This window comes from Ictidomys tridecemlineatus, chromosome 4 (genome assembly GCF_052094955.1).
Source record: "Ictidomys tridecemlineatus isolate mIctTri1 chromosome 4, mIctTri1.hap1, whole genome shotgun sequence".
NCBI classification, from domain to species: domain Eukaryota; kingdom Metazoa; phylum Chordata; class Mammalia; order Rodentia; family Sciuridae; genus Ictidomys; species Ictidomys tridecemlineatus.
The window spans coordinates 56,913,821-56,924,323 of NC_135480.1; the positions used below are offsets into that span (position 1 = coordinate 56,913,821).

General features: G+C 43.8%; 1 protein-coding gene across 1 annotated transcript; it reads left to right on the top strand.

Annotated features, from left to right (window-relative positions):
* Positions 1-907: 907 nt before the first annotated feature.
* On the top strand, positions 908-10,195 carry Hpx (hemopexin). The gene is made up of 10 exons (XM_013365581.4): positions 908-1,059; positions 1,191-1,246; positions 1,374-1,445; positions 1,629-1,750; positions 3,938-4,091; positions 4,713-4,925; positions 5,147-5,281; positions 9,341-9,471; positions 9,554-9,716; positions 9,855-10,195. The coding sequence occupies exons 1-10, from the start codon at positions 977-979 to the stop codon at positions 10,112-10,114; spliced, it is 1,389 nt and encodes a 462-aa protein (XP_013221035.1). The 5' UTR covers positions 908-976; the 3' UTR covers positions 10,115-10,195.
* Positions 10,196-10,503: the final 308 nt, after the last annotated feature.

Below are 10,503 nucleotides of genomic sequence, written 5' to 3' on the forward strand. Positions count from 1 at the left end.
AAATAACCAACAAAAAGCAGCCAAATAAGTAGATAAATGAAATAATTTCAAGTTTCAGTAAGCATCATGAAGGAAACAAGCAAGTCTGAAATGTCTGGATAAGGTGATCAAGAAAGACTTTATTGAGAAGGCAGCATTTAAGAAGAAATCAGCTGCAAATATTGTGAAACCCAGTTACAGTTCTGTTTGTTCTATGATGGGTAAATAAAGCATTTCCCCCCAAAGTTGAAACTACCGTGAGCTAATTACTAGTAATGGTAGTGCCCTTTGGAAGCGAGACACCTCCTCTTCCACCCTGTTACTTTCAGTTCTTCCCTGCCAGGCAACTTTTGCAATGTTCTTTGCTGGCAGGCATTGAGGCTGGGCATGGGACTTGGACATTTGGCAATGATGAATCTTTATTGCCCTCTAAATCACTAATCTAGGGATAAAGCTGAGAAGGCTTGGAGTACCCAAGGAAAGCTCCTGCTAGATCTTGAGAAAAGCTGTAGGTCTGAGTATGTTGTGTGTAGACCTATGTAAGTATCAGTCTCTTCTAATTGCCTTAGGGCTTTAGTTGAGTATAACTTGACACTTTCTACACAAAGCTGTTACTTCCCTCATCTCTCTTCCCCCACCATAGAGATAAAATCAATCATGGGAAGGTGATCCTCAATCTACCTCCTTCCCTGACTTATACATACCAAGACTTTGGCCAGTATGATGGAGCCACTGCTGGATATCAATGGCAGGGGCTAGTCTCTGCTGGAAATTTGCTGAAGGGGGATGGGGTATACTGCCGGGAAGAGAGTCTTGGACTCAGATATCTGTCCAGACCCTGACCTTATTTGCAGTGATGTAATCAGCCAATATTAGCATAGTCCTGGGAGACAGCTCATTTCCAGTAGGGTTGGGAGTGGGGGTGGAGCTGCTGCCAACTCTATATAAGGAGTTCAACCCAGAGCCCAGTGCTGTTCTGTGGCCTTTCCAGCTCATCATGAATAGGGTACTAGGAGCACCAGTTGCACTGGGGTTTTGGGGCCTGTGCTGGTCTCTGGTCATTGCCAACCCACTTCCTTCGTGAGTAAATTAGGGATGGAAAACTGGAATCTGGGTTTGGGTAAGATAAGGCCAGTTTTTAGGCCTGGGTCAAAAGCCAAGGGAGACAAATTGTTCCACTGGATCCAGACCTCTATCTGTGTTCTCTTTAGGACTAATGCCCATGGGAGTGTTGCTGAAGGTGGGAAAGGAACAAAGCCAAACCCAGGTGTGATATGTGGGACACCAACTCCTTGAATCTATCTGTCTGGTTGTATCTCTGCATTTTATCATCTTACTGTTTCTTTTGTTTTTGTTTTGTTTTTTACTTTGCCGTCTCCCTACCTCCACCCCAGAATACTGCCTAGATGGTTGGAGCTTTGACGCTATTACCTTTGATGACAATAGTACCTTGCTGTTTTTTAAAGGTAGGATGGGCTGTAGCTAGAGCATTTGGCACCACAGATTTGGCCCCCCTTTACAGAGACTATTTCTGCCTATGGGAGGGCTGAGGAATTATCTGAGAGTATCACCAACAACATCCCTGTAACTGTCTCAGTAGGCCAAATGTTTGTTCTTTCTGGGTCTCTCAATTAGTGTGGGTTTTTCAGGGGAATACGTGTGGAAGAGTCACAAATGGGCCCCAGAGTTAATCTCAGAGAGGTGGAAGAATTCTACCACCCCCGTGGATGCTGCATTCCGCCGTGGTCACGACAGTGTCTTCCTGATCAAGGTACTGCTGGGCCAACATAAGGGCTGGGCCAGAAAGAGCTGGAATTGACACAAGAGACCTCCTTCAAGTGGTCCTGGCATGGGGCCTGTCTTAGTCCATTTTCTGCTGCTATAACAGAATATCTGAGACTAGTTCTCTTTGATGAACAGAAATTTATTTGACTTATGCTTCTGAAGTCTGGGAAATCCAAGACGATGGTACTGGCATCTGGTGAGGGAATTCCTGCTGCGTCATAGCATGGTAGAAAGGCAGAAGGGCAAGAGAGAGGTCAAGAGGGGTCTGAATTTGCTATTATAACAACCTATATTTGTGATAACTCACTCCCATTATCATGTTAATGTGATGACATTAATTCATTCATGAGGGCAGAACCCTTATGACCTAATCACCTCTTATTAGATCCCACCTCTCAACATTGTTGCACTGGGGATGGGGTTCTGACACCTGAACTTTTGGGGACATATTCAAACTACAGCAAGGCCCATACTAATAGATATGAACTTTTCTTCCTCTGTGTTTTCTTTTCCCCAAGAAAAGCCCAGGCTAAGGGAATACATATGTACATTGACCTGAAAGGCACAACCTCCAGTTGCTATTTTTTAGTTCTGGTCTTAAGTTCTAGAAGGCTCTGCTACACCTAACATTGTTGGCTATCCTTTCCTTACTATGATTTCTTTACTTAGTTTTTATGATTCTGTGTCAGCTCATCTTCATATGGCAGGGCAGGTCTTCCCAATGCAATGATATGTGGCTAAGGGAGCAAGTAAAGGATGAAATACAGACTACTATGCTTACCAAGTCCTGTGCCCTGGCCAAACTGTGTGTGCTCAGAGAGTCATCTTCTCCTTACTTACCAAAGGTACCTACAGTTGAGGTGACCCTGGCTGCCTTTTTTCCCTCTATTCTTCAGTGTCCCATCCTCAGCCAATCCCCAGGTATTACATGGGGATCTACTCCAAGCCCTTTCATGAACCCTCCCTGGGTGATCTCAACCATTACATTATTCTCAGGACTCTTCATGCTGTGAATACCAGGTCTGGATCTTCTCCTAACACGCCTTCAGACATTTCTTAACCAGTTTCCTGGCAGAAATCTCTGACTTTGGCGTTCCACAGGCACCTCAAATTTAGCATCTTCTGGATTTAATATCTTCCATACAAACAAACCTTTCCTTCTGTGTTCCCTGTTTCAGCAAAGGTACCACCATGTACCTGGTTATTACAAGTCAGGTGTACACGGGTCTCATGGACTTGGCCCTTGGTTTCTCCTCCCTTGTCATGTTCACTGCGTGCCAACCACATGAGATTATGTACATAAAGTTTTTGAGCTTCCTCATTATTGGGCTCTGCTTGCTGCTCCCCCTGCTGGTAACAGTCTTTCCTCATTTGTCCATCTGGAAAATTTCTGCTTATTTTTCAACTCAGGCCGAATGCTTCCTCTCTGCTGTGAAGCCTTCCTCAGGAATTTAGTAGACAGACTTAGGCATTTCTTTATATTCCAAATATACTTTGCATGCTTTCAACCTTGGTGGCTACCTGGCCAGAATTGTAGGATTGTTTCTGCTTTTGTACAGAGAACTTCTTGACTCCCAGTGCCTCTCACAATACCTGGCATATAATGGTCATTCAGTAACTGTTTCTTGAATAAATGTATTGATAAATGAACAAATGAATATAGGAGTGGATGGATGAGTTCAGGATGACTATTTGTGGGTGTGTTTGCCCAAACTGAAAGTGTTATGATTAAGTATGCCACAGGAGTATCTGGTTATACTTAGCAAGGTGTGTGTGTGTGTGTGTGTGTGTGTGTGTGTGTGTGTGTGTGAGAGAGAGAGAGAGAGAGAGAGAGAGATAGTAATAGCAACAGATTTGCACAGAGGGTATGTATTATACAAGGAGCAACATATTGTTTTCCACAGATGGATTGAAAATGTGTGGTTCTGCAGGAGGATCTTATATAAGTGCAATAGATCAAAATATTGTGTGTGAAGGTTAGGGCTATGGCTCAGCGATAGGGCACTTGCCTGGCATATGTGAGGCACTGGGTTCGATTCTTAGCACTGCATACAAATAAATAAAATAAAGGTCTATCAATAACTTAAAAAATATTTTTAAAAATGTTGTGTGTGAAAATCAAGTGGCAGTATCTGGGGATGCACAGTTAAAAAGAGAGTGCTTTTGGATGTAGGGGGACAAAGTCTGGGTGTATCCTCCTGAAAAGAAGGAGAAAGGATATCCAAAGCTGCTCCAAGATGAATTTCCTGGAATCCCATCCCCAGTGGATGCAGCTGTGGAATGTCATCGGGGCGAATGCCAAGAAGAAGGGGTCCTCTTCTTTCAAGGTCAGTCCAGGTGGGAATCTAAGGACCTGGTGGGATGATGGTGGTGGTGTAGTGGTACTGATAGTGATGGTGGTGGCGTTATAAGGAAGGAAAATAGAAAAGCCAGTTATGATCTAGAGGTTAAGAGGGGAGGAGAGGAACTCATTCTCTTGAAGATAACTAGACATAATTCTGCTAAAATTCCTTCATTATTCCCCATGTCCACAGAAAAATGCATGCTCTTTAGTCTTATGTGCAAGATTCTCTAAACCCTATTGATCATCCAGCTTTGACTCTTTTCACACTCTTATCTTGAACAGTAAATTTGAGAAACTCTGTGCTATTTCCTGTACCTTCAGTTTTGCTTTTACCTGTTTCTGGAGTTCCATCTCCCTGTCTTATCTGTCTTGTAACTCCTACTTCAGATTTCAGTTTCTTACCTTCCCTGAGATTTTTTTTCTTTGACTCTATCACTGAGCTGATGTGTGTACCTTGCTGTTGAATTGTTGTATCTTTCTCACCTGTCTCCCTGCTGGTACTCTGTGTGGCCAGTACCATATCTGACCCATCTTGGACCCCAGTGTAAGCACAAGTGGGGGCATAACCCAGCCTCACCAAATGCTTGTTGATCTTTTGGAAAAGGAAACCGCAAATGGTTCTGGGACTTTGCTACGGGAAACAAAAAGGAGCGTTCCTGGCCAGCTGTGGGGAACTGCACAGCTGCCCTGCGGTGGATTGGACGCTACTACTGCTTCCAGGGTAACAAATTTCTGCGCTTTGACCCTGTCACGGGAGAGGTGCCTGCAGCATACCCTCGGGATGCTCGAGATTACTTCGTATCCTGCCCTGGCAGAGGTGAGAAAGTCCCAGTCCCAGGGGCCTGCTAGAATTCCCTGAACTCGTGGACCACATGTGCCCCAGCTCCCACCTTAACTCTGTGCCTTAACACCTTGGCTCTTACCCCTAACCCCAGTGCCATTCTGATTCTTCCCATTGTCCAACCATCTCTTCCACCTCAGACCCCATTTTGACCTGTGGGCTCCCTCTATGTTCCCCTCACCTATTTTTTCCTCTAGGCCATGGAATGCACAGGAATAGAACTGCCCATGGGAATGGCACCCGCCATGGCCCTCAGTACACACGCTGTAGTCCAGATTTAGTCTTATCTGCCTTGGTATCTGACAACCATGGAGCCACCTATGCCTTTAGTGGTAAGAGACTCCCCAACTCTCACATCTCTTTCAGTTATACCTCTCCTCTTTGAGGCTTTTTCTCCATTTTCATCACTATGGTCTCTACTCTGTCCTCTCTGTCCCTACCCTAGCATGTCCTTTTCCATCCTCAATCCCTTTGATGCATATTTTTCAACCTTATCTCTCATTGCCCAGGCCTCTAATTTCATCTAATTGTTAACCTCTCAGTAAGTAGGCATCTACTCCCAGGTTCTGTGGATCTCTCTGAGCCCCAAGGGCTCCTCATGTCTTCCTTGTAGGCATCCTGCTGAGCCCTCTGGCTTTTTTTTAATTTTAGAGATCTCCTTGTATTTCTGTCTCTTCTTGTGTCCCTTTACTTTGGCATATCTTTCTGAGTACAGTGGTTCCCCTGGAATTGATCATTAGGAGCCCAATCTTTCCCCAGGTAGCTTGTTCATATGTCAGGCTTCTGAGATTAGCATCACCTGGGGATGAGATGTTACCATTTCTAAGAACCAGTCAAGAAGTTGTGGATATCCTAGGCCTTTATGAAGTGACTTCAAGGAGTTTTCTCCTCTGAGTGTCCCATGGAAACACCTGTGTCTTGACTTGTAACATCAATTGGTAAAAGCCATCCGTTAATACCTGGAGATGTTCTGGGATTAGTTAGGCAGGGAGTGATGAGTCATGTTCTATACTTAGATTATCTCTAAGAGAGGGTATGAACAACCACATTATACTCAACCTGAGATATATGTATGATCAGATATAAAAGGAGAGAAAGTGCTGAGAACACAAAAGTGAAAATTTCTTTTTTTTGCTCCAACCTGGAAAAATCTGATAATTTATGACTACCATGTTCTATTGAAAAATGCATAGCCTCAAAGAGAGCATATCCCCTTAGCAAGAATGCACACTATAATGATAACACAGAATTGGAATGAAACATACACATGTGGACCATACAGAACTAAATTGAGAATGTATGCCACAGTAAGTACATGTAAGTATCAGGAGAACGTGCAAATATGGGGAGAGTGTGGACCCATTGGAGGACACATAGACAAAGATTGTAGGGGGTAGAGAAGGAGGGCTTGAGAAAAAAGAGCCATAGGAGTCACACAGAAATAGAGGGCACTCAGCCATGGAGAGATCATGGCTATGAAGAGAATACAGCTGAACTCCTAAATAAAAAATATCATATATGTTCCATAGCTTAGAGAGCACATGGCCACGGAAAGAACCCCATTATATTAAAAATATCCAGCTGAGGGCTGGGGTTGTGGCTCAGTGGTAGAGTGCTTGCCTAGCATGTTTGAGGCCCTGGGTTTGATCTCAGCACAACATTAAAATAAATAAATAAAATAAAGGTATTGTGTCCAACTACAACTAAAAAATAAATATTTTAAAAAATCCTGCTGAAGTGAGAGAACACACTGTCTTAGTGAAAACATCTATGTGACTTCTCTACTTAGCATGGGCCTAGTTATCTTCTCTCTCTCTAAATCTTTCTTTTCTCTGCCCCATGGTTTCCTATTCACTCTCTGCTCCTTATAATTTTGGCTTGCACAAGGATCATCATGTCTTCTCCACCATCTCTACTTCATGATCTTTCAGCCCTGGATCCAACTGCCAACTTCTTCAATTGTTGTCTTTTCTTGAGAGAGGTTCTGATTGGCCCAGCTCCACATTTTCATATCAGACTGCATTAAAATGGCTGCAGGTCAACCTACATATTGGCTACAGATGTGTTGGGGACTCATCACTTTTTTCTGCACAAAGAGTAGCATAATTCTCAAAATAGGGCCCCTGAGGGCTGGGGATATAGCTCAGTGATAAGAGTTTTTGCCTAACATGCACAAGGCCCTGGGTTTTATCCTCAGTCTCTGAACCCCACGCTCCCTCTCCCCAGTAAAGAAAAAAAAAGTTCGGGTTCTGAGCAGGGTAATTCCAGCAGAAGGGGAAGACAAATATGGCAATCACCACTACAAACTCAGTTCACAGCTACAAAGCAAAGCAAGAATACCACGTATTTACTTAACAAATATTTATTGAGCCCCTGAGAGGCAATGGGCATTGTTTTAGGCACTGGGGATACAATAGTAAACAAGAAAGACAAGACATCTGCCCTCATAAAGCCACTAGAGGGAGAAGACAATAAGAAAGAAGGAAATCGAATAATTTCACATAGTATTAAGATCTCTGAAAAAAGCCAGGCACGATGGTACATGCCTGTAATCCTAGCGACTCAGCCTCAGCAACTTAGTGAGATCCTATCTCTAAATAAAATATAAAAACGGCTGGGGATGTGGCTAAGTGGTTAGCACCACTAGGTTCAATCTCTGATACAAAAAAAAAAAATCTGTGAAACAAATAAGAGGATTAATGGAATAGAAGTGAGAAAAATGGGACCCTCATTGGAAGAGACAAGTTTTGAGTTTATTTGTCAGTAATGAAAAGGAATTAGCCATGCAAGACCCTAGAAGGAACACATTTTAGAGAGAGTGAACAGCAAATACTTAGGGCAATCAAGAAAGAATGCTGGCACAACTGGAACACAGTGAAGGAGCAGGTGGGTGACTCAAAAAAGATGGAGACAGGGACCAGATTACATAGGCCTAGTAAGGATTTTCAACTGTAAAAGGAAGCAAAGAGAAGGTCTTGAACTAGGCTGTGATATGTTCCAACTTATTTTTTAAAAAACCATCCTGCTTCTTGTGGACCATCAGCAATGCAGATGTGATTATGTAAGCAAGGAATCCAGGTTGTTATTCTTACAGCTGTTCCAGTTGAAGGTGATGAAAGCTTAGACTAGCATGATAGCAGCAAAGGTGGTGAAGGGTCATCATATATTTTAAAGCAGAGTTGACAGCATCAATTGGTAGGTGGGATTGTGGTCAGAGTAGGGAAGGGAAAACAGAGGTTTCAAGAAAAACTCAGCTTTGGGGGTCTGGGAAATGGAATGACTGGTGGTTTCTTTTTCTAAAATTGGGAAACACTACAAAGAGAAACTGAGAGAGACAGAGAGTTTTGTATTTGCACATATTAAGTTCATTAGGCACCAAATAAACATGTCAGGTAGGCAATTGATTTTGAGTCTAAAGTTCAAAGGAGAGGTCAGTCAGAACTGAAGAGAATGGTTTGGAAGCCCTCAGCATGTAATTTAAAGCTTCAGGACTAGGTGGGATCACTAAGAGAGTGAAGAGAAGAGGCCCAAACTAGGGGACTCCAATCTTCAGATATCAGGCTGAAGAGAAGAAGCATCAAAGAGATGAGAAGACCACTGAAAGAGTCTGGTATCACAGTCAAAAAAAAAAGTTTAAAGAAGGGATTGGTGAGCAGTCAGATGCTGCTGACAGATAGTCAGGTAAAGACAAAGAATTACACTAGATTAACATAACCTTGGCAAGAACAATTTCAACAGAGAAGGCAACACTAGTATAATTGAAGAGGGCTAAGCCAAAAGGATGAATGGAAGCCTAGATAATTCCTTTAACAAGTTGTTGTAAAAGGTGGAGAAGAAAAATGGATGCTAATCCCTCATTCTCTTGCCACCTCACGGGGATCAGAGAATACAGCCAGGATGAGAACACTCTGCAGAAGCTTGTCATGGTCCTTTTCTTTAACTTCTGGCCCTTAACTAAAACCACATCTCTGTTCATACCTGAGATGAGCTAAGAGCCCCCACCAAACCCCACAATGTTAGCCTTATATGGAAACTCGATTGCTTTTCTCCATGCTTGCCTCTTTGTGATATCAGTTGTTTTTTGTTTTTAATGTTCATGTTTTCAGCCCTGGGGCTCAAACCCAGGGCTTCACGCACGTGAGGCAAGCACTTTACCATTAAGCTATATCCCAGCCCCATGCTTGCTTCTGTTGACTGCATTTCCAGCTGGGCCACAATTCCCACATTACAAACGAAGTCTTACTCCATTTCTCCTTTCACCTGGCCGCTTACTTCTTGCTGATGGAGACATTTGATCCCTCTTGTGACTCATCCCTACATCTGCTACTAGCAGCTTCTTTGCTGCCTGGGCTTTTCCTGCCAACACTGGAACTACTTTTGATATCCCACAGGGTCCCATTACTGGCGTCTGGACACCAGCCGGGATGGGTGGCACAGCTGGCCCATTGTTCATCTGTGGCCCCAGGGTCCTTCAACAGTGGATGCTGCCTTTTCCTGGGAGGATAAACTCTATATGATCCAGGTGTGTGTTGGAAGAGAGATTGAGGTGAAAACTTGGATACAAATATCCAGCTCTATGCTGATTATTGTCCTTTGTCTTCCAGGATTCCCAGGTGTATGTCTTCCTGACAAAGGGAGGCTATCCCCTGGTGAGTGGCTATCCAAAGCGGTTAGAGAAGGAAATTGGAAGCCCTCATGGAATCAGCCTTCAGGCTGTGGATGCAGCCTTTACCTGTCCTGGGTCTTCTCGGCTGTACATCATGGAAGGTGAGGGGCTTCTGGTTCTTAAAAGTTGACTCATTCTGCTACCTCTCCATGGCATAGCTTCCCACCAGGTCATGAGAAGAGCTAAGTCAGCATCCCCATGATATGGAAGCCATGTTATGTTTGATATCTTCTTTCTAGGACGGCGGCTATGGTGGCTGGACCTGAAGTCAGGAGCTCAAGCCACGTGGACAGAGCTTCCATGGCCACATGAGAAGGTTGATGGGGCTCTATGTACAGAAAAGTCCCTTGGCCCCAACTCATGTTCTGCCAATGGTCCTGGCTTGTACCTCATCCATGGCTCTAATTTATACTGCTACAGTGATGTGGAGAAACTGACTGCAGCCAAGGCCCTTCCCCAGCCCCAGAGAGTGAATAGCCTCCTGGGCTGCAGTCACTGAGGAGCTTTCTGACAAAAGTTTGGGCTCAGCCCCATCTCCCCACTTTCCTCCCAATAAAGCCAGATTGCCTCTTCACTTGAATCATGGAGCCTCATTGTAGAACAATCTTCTTTCTTTGAGTTGAAAAATTACTAGCGTCACTTTTTGAGATTTTTAAACTCAAACAAAACTGTGGGAAGCAGAAAGGGAAAAGCTAAGGGATGAACCTGCATAGATGGTTTTTGATTCCAGACTACACACTGGCTTTTTCCAGACTATCTACACAAAGCAAGAAAAAGAGGATCAGAATGGGAAGAGGAACTGCTGAGTTTACACAGCAAGAAAGAGGCAGAGATAGGATTCTGACCCAACCTGCTAAAAACTGACCACAGATTGGCCCCAAGGCATTT